At 48.4% G+C, this 17,601-nt stretch overlaps 1 protein-coding gene across 9 annotated transcripts in view; it reads right to left on the reverse strand.

Annotated features, from left to right (window-relative positions):
• Positions 1-17,601, reverse strand: part of ARHGEF10L (Rho guanine nucleotide exchange factor 10 like) — a 135,136-nt gene that overhangs the window by 57,186 nt on the left and 60,349 nt on the right. For 6 of the 9 annotated variants that reach the window (XM_035121223.3, XM_035121222.3, XM_035121225.3 and 3 more), the window contains 9 exons: positions 16,934-17,035; positions 11,487-11,593; positions 10,324-10,401; positions 8,968-9,147; positions 7,817-7,933; positions 7,321-7,413; positions 5,861-6,034; positions 3,664-3,809; positions 1,643-1,657 (listed from right to left, as the gene is read on the reverse strand). In XM_035121223.3, coding sequence (XP_034977114.3) covers positions 1,643-1,657; positions 3,664-3,809; positions 5,861-6,034; positions 7,321-7,413; positions 7,817-7,933; positions 8,968-9,147; positions 10,324-10,401; positions 11,487-11,593; positions 16,934-17,035 — 1,012 coding nt within the window. The remainder of the gene's footprint in view (positions 1-1,642; positions 1,658-3,663; positions 3,810-5,860; positions 6,035-7,320; positions 7,414-7,816; positions 7,934-8,967; positions 9,148-10,323; positions 10,402-11,486; positions 11,594-16,933; positions 17,036-17,601) is intronic. The other 3 variants (XM_035121226.3, XM_035121224.3, XM_035121227.3) reach the window with 3 other exon arrangements.

Below are 17,601 nucleotides of genomic sequence, written 5' to 3' on the forward strand. Positions count from 1 at the left end.
AGAAAGTAACGCAAAATGGATTCGTCCGTTCCAGACTTTTAAAAACAACAGCAATTTAACATGAATTTTACTATCTAACGAAGCCACAGATCCATCAAATGAAAGCAATAAACAATGTACTGCAGTCACACAATCAATCAATCAATCAGGAGCTGAACTGGGTTCCACACAGTCAAAAAAGAAAAAAGAGCCGCACAAACAAAAACGCAAAATAAATAGCAAAAACAGACAGGCCTCAGCATGACACTCAAAACGGAGCATGTTCGGCTTCCGGGGAAAGGTCTCAAACCCGAACACTTACTTCCGGGTTTGCACTGTTTGGGTTCCAAGTTGTTTGAGTACCAAGGCGTTTGAGAACCAAAGTACCACTGTACCTGGGCGTAGACAAGGGGGGAGGCAGATGCCCCCCCAATCAATAAAAATGCATAGCAAACTGAGGGTCTGCCCACCCCTAACAAAGGGCCTGCCCTCCCCAAAAATCCTGGCTATGCCCATGGGAGAGTGAAATTGTGCTTGTCGGTTTCCCACAGGCAACTGTTTAGCTACCGAAAGAAGAGGATGCTTGGCCACTGCCTTGAGCCAGAAGGCTCCTCTTCTTTTCTTACGTTTCGTATACATTTGACCTCACACCTCAGGTTCTGCCAATGCTAGGAATTTGCACTCCGTTTCCAAACGAAAGCTAGGGACCTGAGGGTTATGCTTCATTCGCTTTATTCATTTACTCGTTTTTATCCCGTATTTTATTCCGTGGAACGCCCCAAGATCTTGTGATGAAGGGCAGGATATCAATCTGACAAATAAATAAAAATAAAAATAATCAGGGGGGGCAACTTGGCCCCCCCAACACACACACACACACAATTCAGAGTGCTGAATTTTGACAAGGAAAACTATTTGCTCTGCCATTGGGTAGGGACAGACCTGGGATTTATCTATTTTTCTGTAAAAAAATTATTGAATTTTCAAAAGTTTTATATAGATAGATAGATAGATAGATAGATATAGATATAGATAGATAGATGTAGAGATAGAGATAGAGATAGAGATAGAGATAGAGATAGATAGAGATAGAGATATATAGATAGAGATATAGATATAGATAGATATAGATAGTATTTTTTATTAACGATTTCTTGAATTACAAGGGTGTGTGCAGTGTCTCTCATATTTTTACACGTATCATTTTTGCACATCAGTTTCATTTGTTAAGTTGACATGTATATTTGACCTGGGATTTATTATGCTACAGTAAGCCCACAACTGATGAACATTTAACTCATTCAGCTTTACACGCACAGGGTTGTGTTGTTGTTTTTAATTAGAAAGAAATGGGACGGAGTTCTGGGCAAAACGACTTTAGCAATCCCAGTCGCCATGGAACTGGAAAGTTTTGACGACAATATACGCAATTTTGGATTTAGGTGTGATCCGCAAAGCGTAACCAGCCAATTGAGTTTTGGCTTACTACATAACGCAACACCACAAATTATGGAAAGAAGTTATTGGCTGCTTAAAAGCAAGAGCCAGCTCCCAACACTAAGCAGGCAGAAGCAACCGAAAGCCCACCACAATCCATCACCAGCATGCCAACACTTGCGCCCCCCAATAAAATGTGGGGCAAACCACCCACACCTTGCCTTACCTGGAGTTAATCGGCCTATGGAAGAGAAAGATCAAAGCAGCAGTCATTGTTGGAATCTCGGAAACCCCGAGGAGCTCAGGGATATATTTTTAGATTTAAAAATGATAAGTTGTGCGTCTTTGCTTCTCTATTTGTATTGTGTTATCTTATTCCCTGTGTGACTTGCTGATATTATTTTATGCGGACCTGTCTGGAACGAATTAATCCACTTTCCATTACTTTCAATGGGAAAGTTCACTTCAGGTTAAGTACGCTTCAGGTTAAGTACGGACTTCAAGAAGTTGAACCAATTACACTCATACTTCGGGTTAAGTACGCTTCAGGTTGAATACTCCGCAGACCCGTCTGGAACAGATTAATCCACTTTCCATTACTTTCAATGGGAAAGTTCGCTTCAGGTTAAGTACGCTTCAGGTTAAGTACAGACTTCCGGAACCAATTGTGTTTGTAAACCGAGGTACCACTGTAATTTAGAAAGGTGGCGTAGAAACTAAAAGTGAAATGGAAATGAAATGAAATCTAAGCTCGTACCAACTCACAGCCACACAGCCAAGCGAGGTGTGCCTAAGGAGAGGGGCTATTGCCCCCTACTTGTGGACTTCTCATTGGGGCCTCTGGTTTGATTCCGTCTAGGGTTGTTGTGGGGATTGAATGAGGGAGGGGGGCAGCTTAATAAAAAATACTTTATTCCTTGTACCCCACGCATCTGCCTGGGTTGCCGCAGCCACTCTAGGCATCTTCCAACAGAATATAAAAAGGACAAAACAAAACATCGGACATTAAAAACTCCCCGAAACAGGGCTGCTTTTAGATGTCTACAAAATGTCATATCATTGTTTGACTCTCTCACATCTGACGGGATATGTACAGGCTTTGAAAGAAAACCACTCAGGGCAGCCCTGCAGGAAGCAAAATGCAGAGGCCTTTTTAAACACTTAAGCCACCTTCCTTGGAGGAAAATGTGAGATATAAATGCAATCAATAAAATAAGTGGCAGGCGAGTCCATTAACCAGTTTTCTCCTTTCGATAATCCTGGTTAAGGCTTCGGAACATCAGGCATACAGGTGAGCGAACTTCTGCAAAGGCAGATTTTTTTTTTCATTTCCCTCACCTCCGCATCGCACAAAGGCATCCTAGCATCACAAAAAAAAATCTCACACCTCGAAGCAATGGAAGCGAGGTGTCACCTTAGCAGCATCTCCCACTAATTCCTGGCAGGTGGGAGAAAGAAAGAAAAAACCAAAACATGGTTTTCTAGGTGATGAAGTGGGCTCTATCCTTTCCAAAGCAGGCACAGAGTTTACACGCGAAGGCGCACAGGAGAAGCTTCTGATTTCTTTTTTTAAGTTTAGCTCCTCAAGCAGGCCAAGCTACAGTGGTACCTCACAAGACGAATGCCTCACGCAACGAAAAACTTGCAAGACGAAAGCGTTAGGGCAACGAAAAACTTGCAAGACGAATTTTTCTCTGGCCATGCTTCGCAAGACGGATTTTTGGGGTTTTTTGTTTTGTTTCGTGTTTTTGCTTTGATTTGTTTAAATTGGAAAACAGCAAGACGAAATTTTCGCAATACAAAACGACTCGCGGACCAAATTAATTTCGTCTCGCGAGGCATCACTGTCTCGCGAGGCATCACTTGATTTGTTTTCAAAAGCATACAAACAAAACAGAATATAAGTCCTGGATTTGGGGCTTTGCGAAAGAAGATGAAGAAATATTCTAAGGGGCGATACTACTCCATCCTGTTTTTTTCTTATTTAATGCTTTTAAGGACATGCTGTGATGTCCAACGATAATAAATACCACTCCTTATCTTATGGCTTTCCCATATGATTCAATTGATTGGGCTTATGGCTTTCCCATATGATTCAATTGATTGGGATTTCCCCCACACGGACTCTGCAGAAACTGGGGCTGTGTTGCAGCAGCCCCCCCAGGCACTTGCAGCAGGCCTCAATCTCTCTCTTAAAAACCCTTCCACCTCTTGCAAGCACCCCCGCGAAATTGCCTGGACACGCACTTGAAGTTTATGTTGGTGCACACCAGCATGTCGTTCAGCAGGAAGACTTTCCGCTCCTTGGACTTGATGAGCTGGCCGCGGTCGCTGTAGACTGTCTCCGTCAACGTCTCGCAGAGCAGCAGCTGCCGCTGGCCTGAGCTTAACAGCTGGGGGGAGGAAGGGCATGAGAGAGAGAGAGAGAGAGAGAGAGAGAGAGTGTAAGCCAGGCATCCCCAAACTGCAGCCCTCCAGATGTTTTGGCCTACAACTCCCATGATCCCTACCTAAGAGGACCAGTGGTCAGGGATGATGGGAATTGTAGTCCAAAACATCTGGAGGGCCCGAAGTTTGGGGATGCCTGGTGTAAACCATCAATGGGAGGACCTTAGGACCTTTCAGCCACCCCATCAAGCACTTGAGATTATCCCACCTGAAGGGGAGTGGAGGAGAACCTAATTGCATACCGAAGGTCCCAAGACCCGTATTATTTGCATTCGGAGCTTTTTCTGCAGGCCAAGCACACCGACACAGGCCCTAAACCTGTTCTGCATCTGGACTTGTAAAAAGGTAAAAGAGTACTGGGAAATGATCCATAATGGATTGGGGGGAAAATGTTCGAAAGTACTTCCTCCTCCCCTCAAAAAAACCAGAGTCCTTTCTGTTGGGGATAATCCAGACTGAAATTCCCAGGTGTCCAAAAAGGTTATTTATATATGCCACTACTGCGGCCCGTGTGTTGTTAGCCCCCAAATGGAAAACGAGCCAGGTCCCAACCAAAGAAGAATGGCAACTTTAACTGATGGAATATGCACAACCTGCAGACTTCACATATTGAATAAGACAACAAGAAGAACATACGTTTAAAGATTGGAAAGCGTTCATTGAATATATGGGAAATAATTGTGTATAGCTGAAAACGCTGGCAGCATTAAGTGTAAATAAGTTTTGATGGATCCAATAATGGAATACCAATTGGTATAGTTTTTTGTAAAATGTGCAGGGATTTATGGTATGTGAAATGAATCATGGAAAGAGAAGAAGGGAAGTCATTGATATCTTAAGGATATAAAATGAGTATTTTAAACTGTAAAACAGAAAATACACACACACACACACACACACACACACACAGAATGCTTTTTTCTTGGGGGGATGCAGGGGTACGCATACCCCTGAACATTTTGTCAATCTAAAGCCTTTTTATTATTATTATTTAAAGAAACGCTATAGCATGATGAATTCACAAGCAGGATTTGAACTATGAACAACAGAAGAAATCAGAGATTGTTGAATTGTTGTTATGGTATAAGATGTGGTGCAGCAAGGGGGGGAATAAAAAAACAGAATGGAAAATGGGGTAGGAAGTTGACAAAACAAAAGAAAAAAAATATTATGCATTGGAGTGTACAGTCGTACCTTGGAAGTCGAACAGAATCCATTCTGGAAGTCTGTTAGACTTCCAAAATGTTCGGAAACCAAAGTGTGGCTTCTGATTGGCTGCAGGAAGCTCCTGCAGCCAATCGGAAGCCACAGAAGCCCTGTTGGATGTTCAGCTTCCAAAAATAGTTTGCAAACCGGAACACTCACTCCCAGGTTTGCGGCGTTCGGGAGCCAAAAGGTTCGAGAACTAAGCTGTTTGAAAACCCAGGTACGACTGTATGGGTGATTTTTTTTTGAAAATGTGATAAAATTTAACTGCAAAAAAGGGGATCAAGAGCCATGGGAGCGTAGCTAAGTGTCTTGGCAGATTGTCAGAGAGTGGATAGCTGGTCATGAGGAAGGAAGCTCTTTGGTTTTTGCATCCCTCCAGCGCTCGAAGGGGGACCCAGGTGGTGCTGAGGGACCCAGGTGGCGCTGTGGTTAAACCACTGAGCCTAGGGCTTGCTGATCAGAAGGTCGGCGGTTCGAATCCCTGTGACGGGGTGAGCTCCCGTTGCTTGGTCCCTGCTCCTGCCAACCTAGCAGTTCGAAAGCACATCAAAGTGCAAGTAGATAAATAGGTACCGCTACAGCGGGAAGGTAAACGGCGTTTCCGTGTGCTGCTCTGGTTCGCCAGAAGTGGCTTTGTCATGCTGGCCACATGACCTGGAAGCTGTATGCCGGCTCCCTCGGCCAATAATGCGAGATGAGCGCGCAACCCCAGAGTCGGTCACGACTGGACCTAATGGTCAGGGGTCCCTTTACCTTTAGCGCTCAAAGGACCAGACCTTGAGCCTACCTTGTTGATGCTGCTGCGGTCGCTGACGCTCTTGGTGAGTTGCTGGATCTCAGCCACCTGGTCCGCCAGCCGCTTCTGTTCGTTGAGCTTCTCTGCCAAGGTCTCCAGCTCCGTCAGAGCCAGCTGGAGGGAGAGCCGGTCGGCGTGGCCCTTGGGAGTGTTTTTCAGCATGTCCTGGAAGAAGAAGAAGAAGAAGAGGAGGAGGAGGAGGGGGAGGAGGGGGGAGGGGCCCACTCTGGGCAGCTTCCAGCACATATAAAAATACAGGGGCACCTCAGAAGCCAAACATTTCGCTTTTCGAACGCTGAAAACCCAGAAGTAAATGTTTCCGTTTTCAAACACGCCTCAGAAGTCAAATGGCTTCCGCTGCCTGTTTTTCCATTTACTCCATCACATTTGCAGACCACCCTTTGAGCCCCAGTTTTTGAACATTTCAGAAGTCAAACGGTCTTCCGGAATAGATTACATTCAAAGGAGGTACCACTAATGAAACGTCAAACATTACAAAATTCCCGATACTGGAAAGAAAAGAGAGAAAACTCTCCTTTCCTGCAATTTCCAGCAACTGGGATTCAGAAGCTCGGTTGTTTCAAACTGTGGAGTCACTGCATAGTCACTGAATCTTCCAGCATTCAGCTTCATTGGATACCATAGCTGCCAAGTACCCCGTTTTCCCCGGGAAACCCCCGTTTTTACTTACCTTTTCCCGGTGGTCCCCCGTATCACTTCGTCTCCTGTTTTTCTCCGTTATTTTCTCCTGCCGGCGGCCATTTTTTTCTGATTTGCCCTTCTATGGGCACAAAAAATGGCCGCCGGCGGCTTCAAAAGTCGCATCTACGCATGACCGGAAGTGCGTAGACACGACTTCTGGTGTCGGCGGTGGCCATTTTTGTGCCCATAGATGGGCATGGCGACACCGGAAGTTGCGTCGACGCACTTCCGGTCATGCGTAGAAGCTACTTTTGAAGCCGGTGGCGGCCATTTTTGGTGTCCATAGAAGGGCAAAGCGACACCGGAAGTTACATTGACGCAACTTCCGGTGTCACACGGCTGCCGGTCCCGGATTCTGCAGTCCAGGACTTGGAAGGTAAGTTGGATACCTACAGTATTATGAGAAAGGGAGAAATTCTTTTCTCTATCCACTTTCTCCAAGCTAGGTCTAAATTTTATAAACTTCCATCAAGTCACCTTTGACTCACTTTCTCTCTAAGCTAAAAAAGTCCCAAATGCTGTAACCTTCCTCCATAGGGTTGCCCTTGTCCAAACCTTTTCCAACACCACAATGTCCTTTCTGAGGTATGACAACTGGAAATGTACACAGCATTGCAAATGAGGTTGTGCTTCAGGTCCCAGGGGCAGAATCTGGCCCTTCAGACCTTTCTGCCTGGCCGCTGGGATAGAGGGGAAAGGCTCTCCCTCACCTTTGAGAATAATCAGATAAGCATTTTTTTAAAGGTTACCTGGAGGAGGAGAATGAACTGGGGGAATCTTTGGATGGGCTTCACCATCAGGCCGTAAAGTGTCACCCGGTCGGCGCTGCTCATCTGCCTCTTCTGCCAAGAGAAGAACCACCCGCTGTTAGTGTGAGGACCTCTGCCTTCCAGTTTGGTGGGTTTCCAACCTCCCACCTTGGATATCATATAATGCTGGTCGGGTTCAGCAAATTTCCACTCTCTGAACCCAACGCTGGCATGCAGGAGTCATGGCAGAGCTTATCCTATTCAGTGCCGTAACCAACCCTTGCAGCAGCATACTCATTTTAAAGACTAGGAAAACCGAGGCCGGGAAAGAGCAGCTTGGCCCATGGCTCTCCTAGCCCAGAGCAGAGTCAGAAGAGAGTCACGTCACACCCAAACCCTACATTTAGAGCACATAGTTTCCACCAAAGAATCCTGGGAACTGTAGTATACCCCCTCCCAGAGGTACACATCCCAGCTCTCGTAGCAAACTACTGACCTTGAGGAACTCTAGAAAGGCAGGCTTGGTGAGGCAGGCCTTCTTGATCAAGGACATGGCAGTGGTGAAATTGTTGACGTATTCGCTGTAGACATCCAGCACCATAGACTTGGAAAACTGGGGTGGAAGCGGGAAGAGAGAGAGAGAGAGTTTGCACACCTATTTCGTTCAGAGCAAAGCCATTGTGGCTAGTAGCTATCCGCTGCCCTCTCCTCCATGAATATGTCTGATTTTTTAAAGCCCTCTAAGTTGGCGGCCATCATTGCCTCCTGGAACGCAGACATTAAACTAAGTTGGTGCCCGTACCATTTGCCCTGACCATAGATATCGACCTAGAAGGGCTGTTTTTCCCCCATTCCCATTTGCCCTGACCATAGACATCGACCTAGAAGGGCTGTTTTTCCCCCATTCCCATTTGCCCTGACCATAGACACTGACCTAGAAGGGCTGTTTTTCCCCATTCCCATTTGCCCTGACCATAGATGAACTAGAAGGGCTGTTTTCTCCATTTCCATTTGCCCTGACCATAGATGTTGAACTAGAAGGGCTGTTTTCCCCCCATCCCCATTTGCCCTGACCATAGACATCGACCTAGAAGAGCTGTTTTCCCCATTCCCATTTGCCCTGACCATAGATGTTGAACTAGAAGGGCTGTTTTTCCCCCATTCCCATTTGCCCTGACCACAGACATCGACCTAGAAGGGCTGTTTTTTTCCATTTCAGATTCCATCCGCATCCCTTATTGCAGTGGTTCTCAACCAGTGTGCCTCCAGATGATTTGGGACTACAACTCCCATCATCCCTAGCTAGCAAGACCAGTGGTCAGGAATGATGGGAGTTGTAGTCCCAAAACATCTGGAGGCACACTGGTTGAGAAACACTGCTATTGATTGTCCTTTGAAGCAGTGCAAAGCTTCCAGGGAGGTTCCACACAGGAGCTATGGACCTACAAGGTGGAAGCTTGAAGGGTGAGGATACTTGACCCTCCTCCTCCTCCTCCTCCTCCAGGAATGTGATTCCCCTGCCCAGCATAGCTGTCAAGTTTTCCCTTTTCTCGCGAGGAAGCCTATTCAGCATAAGGCAAACTCCCTTTTTAAGAAAAGGGAGAACTTGACAGCTATGCTGCCCAGCTGAGTCCTGCAAACACTCACCGAGGCCACGAAGAGGTCGCCGATTTTCTCCGTGGTGTCCCACTCAGCCACGCGCGAAGACAAGGCGATCTGGAACATGGAGTGGCACTGGAGGATCTCTTTGACCCGGAAGAAAACCACCTGGCATTTCCGGAGGCTGAGAACCTTGGGCTCCATCTCCACAAGAGGGTTCCTGTAATCCTGTCAGCAGTGGAGAAGGGAGGACACGGAGCCGTGAAAAGCAGGTCAATCCCTGGCAGAGTACTTGCCTTGAATGCAGAAGGTCTCAGGTTCCATCGCCCAGCAGCCTCTCCAGGAAAGACTAGGAACATCTGCTGCCTGTTACCCCAGAGAGCTCCTGCGAGTCAGTGTAGACAATCCTGACTAAGGCAGTTTCCTAGGTTCCTCTTTAAATCAGCTCCTTCCCCAGAAGCTTGAGGACCAGAATCTCTCTTTGCTTTTAGTGAAACGGGTAGAGCTCAGAGGATGACTTTTGCTTGTTTGGGGAAAAGAAAGTGATTTCCTGGGGTGTTTTTTTTTCCCCCAAGCTGATCTCCCAAGAAATGTGTGACTTTCCTGGTTTCCTTGACAGGGCTATAGCTAAGTGGGCAGAGCAGCTGCTTGGCATGCAGAAGGTTCAGGGTTCCATCCCCAATGGCGTCTTCAGGTAGGGCTAGGAAAGACGCCTTGTCTGAAACCTTGAAGAGCTGCTGCCAGTCAGTGTATATAATACTACGCTAGATGGACTGACGGTCTGACTTAACATAAGGTGACATTGTTTAAATCAGCCCTTTATTCAGAATCATGAGGACTAGAAGCTTGCTTTACTTTAAACATGAATGGGTCAAAGCTCAGTGGTAAAACCCTTGCCTTGCACTCAGGATGTCGCAGTCCCATTCCCTGGCAGCATCTCCCACTGGGGTCAGGGATTGTCCCCTGCCTGAAACCTTGGAGAGCTGCTGCCAGTCAGTGTAGACAACACTGGGCTGGGTGGACTTGATGGCCTGACTTAGTACATGGCAGCTTTTCCTAAGTTAGTGTTCATGTTTGGTGAGAGGACAGGGGAAGCTGATCGCTCAAGGGTGGGTGGGCGAGAGCAGACGGGGACAAAAGGTTGATAAAATAATAATTTTATTATTTATGTGCCACCCATCTGAGTGGCTACCCCCAGCCACTCTGGGCAGCTCTCAACAAAGAATTGAAAACACAGTAAAACACCAACCACCCAAAATTTCCCTGAACAGGGCTGCCTTCAGATGCCTTCTAAATAGTTGTTTATCTGTTTGGCATCTCATGGGAGGGCATTCCACGGGGCAGGGGCCACCTCCGAGAAGGCCCTGTGCCTGGTTCCCTGCTCACGAAGCAGAAAGCTCTCACCTGCAAGATCCTCCGTAAGGAGTCAACGTAGCTTCTCTCGCTCTGGACGATGGAGCCCAGAATGTGGCGGCGCACAACCTGTGGAGAGGGGGTCGGATTAGGTGGGGGTGACTCAAAACAGCATCATGGAGGAGAGAGGGAGAACTGTGGGAGGGGGGCAGCATGCAGGGACCAAATAGGTCTATTGGACTGATCAGCACTAAAAAAAGTAAAGGACCCCTGGATGCTTAAGTCCAGTCAAAGGCAACTACAGGGTTGCGGCGCTCATCTCGCTTTCAAGTCAAGGGAGTCAGCGTTTGTCCACAGACAGCTTTCTGGGTCATGTGGCCAGCAGGACTCAATCACTTCTGGTGCAACGAAAACACCGTGACGGAAACCAGAATGCATGGAAATGCAATTTACCTTCCCGGTGCAGCGGTACCTATTTATCTACTTGCACTGACATGCTTTTGAATTGCTAGGTTGGCAGGAGCAGGGACAGAGCAATGGGAGCTCACCCCGTTGCGCAGATTCGAACCGCCAATCTTCCGATCGGCAAGCCCAAGAGGCTCAGTGGTTTAGACCACAGTGCCACCCACAGCAGGGGGAGCAGAGGGAGACTCAGGCCTACAAGACAAATACGGACCCCGGGGCTCTCTTTTCTGGCCCACAGGACCCTATCCCAGACCAAGCCCCTCACCAGCCCGGCTTCCCACCCTCCTTAAATGCTTTTTCCCTGGCTGCAAAAGGTGCCCTTAAATTCTGATCATGCCTCTAGATTGTAAAAGAAGCCCCTTTTTTTTAACAAAGGCGAAATGTGCAGGCATTGCTCCACCCATTTCCCCCTTTGGCCCCGCCCACCAGTGGCATGCGGCCCTCGGCGGGCTTCCCAGAAGCAAATGTGGCCCTAGGGCTGGAAAAGGTTCCCTGCCCCGGTCTCCAGATTCTAAGATCTCGTGCAAAAAAATATCCTTCTCATCACTTGTTAGCAGATCTTTTTAAAAATATATATATGGCTATCCATGGGCACCTTCTGTATGCCAAGCACATGCTCTAGCACTGAGCTACATTTCTGGGTCTCTGCAAAAGCCAGAGTTTTCCCCAAAGCAGCCAAGGTGGGTGCAGCTTCCCCTCCCTCGAGGTGCTCCAAAACTTTGGAATGAGCCACGTTCCCAAGCGCTTACCTGCTGAGGGCTTAACCCTTCGGGCATCGGGCCCAACTCGGGAAACAGGTGCTTCAGATCATTCACTGGAACCTCCAGGAATCCCATTTCCTCCTCTTCGGAATCGCCTGGAGGGGACGCACGCAGAGACAAGATTCACACAAGGTCATCTCCAGGGCTACTGGCCCTCGCAGGGAGAAAAACATAATGCACTGGAAGGATTTTATTGTGGGCAGCCAGGAACAACAAAGCAACAGGGAATATAGAACTGGCATAATCAGACAACCAGCCAAAACATGGAATTAGGAATACGAATTTTGCTTCCGCCAGAGGATCCAACACACACTTTCAGGATTGCCGGTCCAGCAACACACCCTTAAAAGATTCAGCTGGCAACATCAAAGCATTGCTTTTAATGTTTCTAGTCCTCATTGAAACCTCATGCTCTTTAAAGGGGCTCAGGAAAGAGCCTGAGAGTTGTATCCAACTACATTCTTCCAGGGTGGCCTCGCTGAAATGAAGGGACCCAGGTTAGCCATGTCTGTTAATCTCCCTCTGGCCTTTTCTTTAAAAGTTGCTATTGCTTGTTCAACTCTCCTCTCAGAGCCTGCTATGGACCTCTTGAAAACAACCCTCTATATCTCACACAGGGTTCTGCATCCTGGAGCTTTCACCATGTACCCAGAGCAGCTCAAAAGTCCAGAGAATTAATGCCTCCAAACGAACCATCTCAGCTCAACCATGCAAGTTCGACCAAGCCAAAATGTTAGCGTCATCCTTTTATTTCAGACGATACATGCTCCCATCATCGCATCATCACAGGACGCCTCGCAGCAGGAGGCAGGCGTTTCTGTCCTCCACGATATCATCACAGCCCATTCCTGATGCATCTTCCAGAACCCAAGGCTCTGTATTTTCCCTCCCTCTGTTGCATTTACCTTCCCACCAACTCAGGGGGCCGGTGGAGCTTTTGCCCAGATTGCAACCCCACAAGTGAAGCTTCAGGCCCTCCAAGTGTCCTCTTTTCCCCAGGGACAGTCCTGGATTTACAGAAGCCGTCCTGGTTTCTGATTTGATGTCCTGCTTTTCCTTAAAGGTAAAGGTAAAGGGACCCCTGACCATTAGGTCCAGTCGTGACCCTCTGGTGTTGCGGCGCTCATCTCACTCTACTGGCTGAGGGTGCCGGCGTACAGCTTCCAGGTCATGTGGCCAGCATGACAAAGCTGCTTCTGGCGAACCAGAGCAGCACACGGAAACACCGTTTACCTTCCTGCTGTAGTGGTACCTATTTATCTACTTGCACTTTAACATGCTTTTGTACTGCTAGGTTGGCAGGAGCTGGGACCGAGCAACAGAGCTCACCCCGTTGCTGGGATTCGAACCACCGACCTTCTGATCGGCAAGCCCTAGGCTCTGTGGTTTAACCCACAGCGCCACCCACGTCCCCATCTTTTCCTTAAGTCCTCCCTATTTCCATCAGAGAAATTTTGCAGGCTATAGAGTTATTCGACCCCCCCCCCCCCCCGAGCCAAGGAGATAAGTAACTATGCAACCTTTAGAAGACACCTGAAGGCAGCCCTGGATAGGGAAGTTTCTAAAGGTTTTATTATGTTTGTATATATGTTGGAAGCAGCCAAGAGTGGCTGGGGCAACCCAGTCAGATGAGCGGGGTACAAATAATATTGTTATTATTATGGAATAGGAGATGCATTTGAAATAAAAGGACATGATGGGTAGGCAAACTAAGGCCCGGGGGCTAGATCCGGCACAATCACCTTCTAAATCCAGCCCATGGACAGTCTGGGAATCAGTGTGATTTTACATGAGTAGAATAAGTGCTTTTATTTAAAATGCATCTCTGGGTTATTTGTGGGGCATAGGAATTTGTTCATTCCCCCCCCCCAAAAAAAATACAGTCCGGCTCCCCCCACAAGGTCTGAGGGACATTGGACCGGCAAGTGCAAATGGAAGTTCTTGTGCTACCCAAAGTACTTCATTGGATACACCACCTAGGGAATTTAGAGTTGAGACATAGGGCCACCATTAGGCAGAATGAAGCTGCTGCCTCTAGCAACTAATATCGGCTGCCCCTGCTGAAAATTTTTGCTAACCCCTGAGATTCTAATCCAACCCCCTGCAATGCGGGAATCTCAGCTAAAGCATCCATAACATAAGAAAATGAGAAAAACACCTTCCCGTCTCAGACTCTGACAGCAAGCAAAACTTGCCTGCTGAGTCATCTCCGAGTGGGACAAGACCCATATTTATTTCTATTTTCTTAGGGGGTGCCAGAGAGGGGTAAACCTCAGCGGCTGATGGGACCTCTGATCTTGGCTGTTTGCTTAAGGAGGAACCTGAGTCAAACATAAATAAATGCAAGGGGCCTTACCTGAAAGAGACGAGGAGGAGGAGGAGGAAGAAGAAGAGGAACGGATGATGATGAAGTCCCGGTTGGACCGGTGCCGTTTACGCCACATCTCACCCTTTGTGGGTGCCGCTTGCCCGACCCCCCCACCCCGTCCCACCAAACCCTCTAGCCAGCCTCGGCTGACTGTCCCCAAACTTCCTCTTTCTCAGAGCTCAGGCCAATCTCTAGTTCCCACTCGCGTGCGGGCGTGCGGGGAGATCTTGGCAAAGGGGTCTCCAGCAGAGGGAAGGTTGCATCGCAGCCAGCTGCAAGGAGGAGCTGGCAAATGAGAAGGGGCGGAGGGCAAAAGAAGGAAGAGCAGCAGAGGGTGTTAGCTGCCCAGGGAGGGGTGGGGATCGGAGGGCGCCCGGAATAGACCAGCGATGGCAAAGGGTGACCTTTTCCTTCCCTAATTTTGGAACAGCTGCTCTGCTGGGACAGCAGCCATGTGGGGAGGAAGGGTTCGGGACGGAAACAGCCAGAGGGGCAGACGGGAAAAGTGCTGGGCTGGAGGGGGGCATGAATGGAGAACCTCGCAACCCCCACCAGCAGAGGAAAATATTTTGGAGGGGGACAAACCAGCAGACCCACCCGACGCATACCAAAATCCCATTGGCGGCAAAATTACCTTCTGTCGAAGACACGGTCAGTTTGCAAAACAGAGGTTCCCTACGAGGACCCCAGGCGTTCGGACCAGGTGAACCCTAGGGTCCCCCCTTCCAAATTTACAGCTCTATGCTTCTGTTATTTTCTGCCCTCCAAGATGCAAAGGGATGTTAAATGCAAATACATTCTAAAGATCCCCCCTACCTGTCTTCTACAAATAAGGAGCCTGGGTGAAGGAGGGGTCTGCCAACTCTTAAAATTGACCCCAGAAATCATTTCCTAATGGACCATGTAACAGAAGACAAAGAGAAGAAGGCGTGTAACTCAGGGCTGAAGCACTTGCTTGGCATGCAGAAGGACCCAGGTCCAATCCCTGGCAGCACCTCCAGGTAGACCTGGGACATGGGGGGGGAGCCTGCCTGAAACCCTGGAGAGCTGCTGCCAGCCAGTGCTGGCCACTGTTCTGACAGCTTCCTCTCTTTCTGTTGAAACGAGGTCTTGAATCCAAACCAGGCTGACCCCTGACTTCTTCAGAGCAGGCTGGAGCAACCTTCATACCCGCCAACATTTCTCCAATGAAAATAGGGACATCCTATTCAATCTACTTTTTGTACCCCACACATCTGACTGGGTTGCCTGAGCCACTCTGGGCAGCTTCCAACATACAGTGGTACCTTGGTTCTCGAACTTAATCCGTTCCAGCAGTCTGTTCGACTCCCGAAACCATTCGAAAGCCAAGGTACAGCTTCCGATTGGCTGCAGGGGCTTCCTGCACTCAAGCGGAAGGTGGGTCAGACATTCGGCTTCCAAAAAACATTCGCAAACCGGAACTCTTACTTCTGGGTTTGCGTTGTTCGGGAACCGATTTGTTCGGCAACTAAGCCGTTCAAGAAACAAGGTACAGCTGTGTAGAAAAACATTAAACATTTTTTAAAACTTCCGTCTTTGGGGCTCCCCTTCAGATGTCTTCTAAAAGGTTGTCTCTCCTTGGCTTGGAGGTCGGACAAATCCATACCCATTTCTATGAGGAAAATAGGGACGTGCTAAGGAAAAGCGTGACATTTCAGGATCAAATCAGAAACCGGGACGGCTTCTGCAAATCTGGGACCGCCTCTGGAAAACAGGGACACTTGGAGGGTCCAAAAACAGCAAAGGAGAAAAGGCAGGCAAGTCCTTGCCCCGAAGATCTTACGTTCCAAAATCCGAAGGCTGTCAAAGCAGCGAACTACGGAAAGCAAGGATTGGCACATCAACGAAGACTGCAACGTGGGTCAACCATGAGCTCTAGCCACAGGTGTGCCTTTATGCAGCGGCTGGCACAAGCAACTACGAGGTCTGCACCTGCAACTAGAAGGTGCAACCAGATCAGCGGACAATAAAGCAAGGGTTCAAGCTCGCTCGCCACTGCCTGGTGCATGAGATGGAGAGGTGCCGGGGGGGGGCTCAGTGTCGCTGGGAACCCCCGCTCCCCAACAACAAAGCCCACTTTCTTTTAGAATCACAGAATTGCAGAGTCGGAAGGGACCCCCAAAAGGTCCGCATCTGTAAGACCGCAATCATTCCGTGTGGCAGCATCTACACTTCAGAACTCCCTGCCTATTGGGATCAAAAAGAAGGCTTCCCTGCACAGTTTCAGGTGCCTGCTAAAAGCATTCTTGTCCAGTCAGGCCCATGCGTATATATGCTTAGAAAGTTGGGGTGGCTATTAAATCTGCTTTGGTACAGTAGTGCCTCGCTAGATGAATTTAATTCGTTCCACAGGTCTTTTCTTATAACGAAAAATTCGTCTAGCGAATCCTATAGGAATGCATTGAAATTTTTGCCCATTGGAATGCATTAATTGAATTTCAATGCATTCCTATGGGAAACCGCGATTCGCTAGACGAATTTTTCGTAAAACGCATTCGTCTAGCGAGGCAACCTCTGCTAGAAAAAACCTTTCGTTAAGCGGAAATTTCATTAAGCAGGGCATTCGTTAAGCGAGGCACCACTGTATTTTAAATTTTTGCAAGTTTTAAAGTAGGGTTGTGATTTTTTCTCTCGATTTCACCATTTTTAGGTTAGGCGATTTTTAAAAATAAATAAATACAGAGGGTCTCTGAGGACGCACAGAGCGCCTTCGCTCTACGCCACTAGTTGCAATGTGTTCTGGGTGCGGGAGGTGGAAGCGGTCCTCTGCCTGTGTACGTGTTGGGGAGCAGGGCTTCCAGATTTCCCCCTCGATAGCAACACTGCCCTGCTTTTGGCAGCCTCTGCAAAAACAACAGCACTCTCGAGCACGTGCAAAGTGTCCGTGTTCCGAGGGGAGGGGCAAGCCCCAGCAAGGCTCTCTTCACTAGCAGAGGCCAGCTAAGACACAGAAGCTCACACACTGCAAAACTCCACTGCAAATCATGCGACCTCGTCTCAAATGGAGACAGGATCCGGGAGGGCAGGAGGCCCCCCAGACCCGTACCTCTGTCCACGGACAGCTTATGGGCTTTGGAGAGCTCCCCAGTCCAGGACAAAGAGCGCTTCCTCCCTGGCTCCATCGCACTCCTGCCTGGCTCTCCGTCCCCTACAGCCGCGGAAACATCACGAGAAAGACAGAAAGAAAATACTGTGTTTACTCTCCTCTCCCCTTCCTTACGCGGCCGGACATGCTTGCTAACTTCAGGGAAGTTCTCTCAATAGCCACTGGGGGAGGGGGGCAGCAAGCCCAAAAGGATTTTTGCCCCCCACCCCAAACCAGCCAAAGGACAAAGGGGGTGCTCGCCTCCCAGGGGTGCTGCTTCCAAATTGCATATATATGTATGTATTTGCCCTGGTTATGTCAGTGAAGCTACAAGAAGAAGAAAACGTGAAAAATTAAAGCAAGTTCCGCTTGTTCCTAGTTTTTCATTTTGCCCACGTAAGCAGTTCCTGCAAGGAGGTCCACCCCAGGGATGTTTCGCAACTGCCCAGAAAGGGAAGTGGGGTTTTGTGGCCTCAGAGGCCCTGCAGCTGGGAATCCTCCTCTTGCACTCAGTGTGGCACACACAGGGGAAAGGATCGCTGTACTTTCCATGTGTGTGTGAGAGAGAGAGACAGTCAGACAGGCAGACAGACAGACAGACAAACAGACAAACAGACAAACAAACAGAC

This window comes from Zootoca vivipara, chromosome 6, assembly GCF_965207765.1.
Source record: "Zootoca vivipara chromosome 6, rZooViv2.hap1.1, whole genome shotgun sequence".
In the NCBI taxonomy this organism is placed as follows: domain Eukaryota; kingdom Metazoa; phylum Chordata; class Lepidosauria; order Squamata; family Lacertidae; genus Zootoca; species Zootoca vivipara.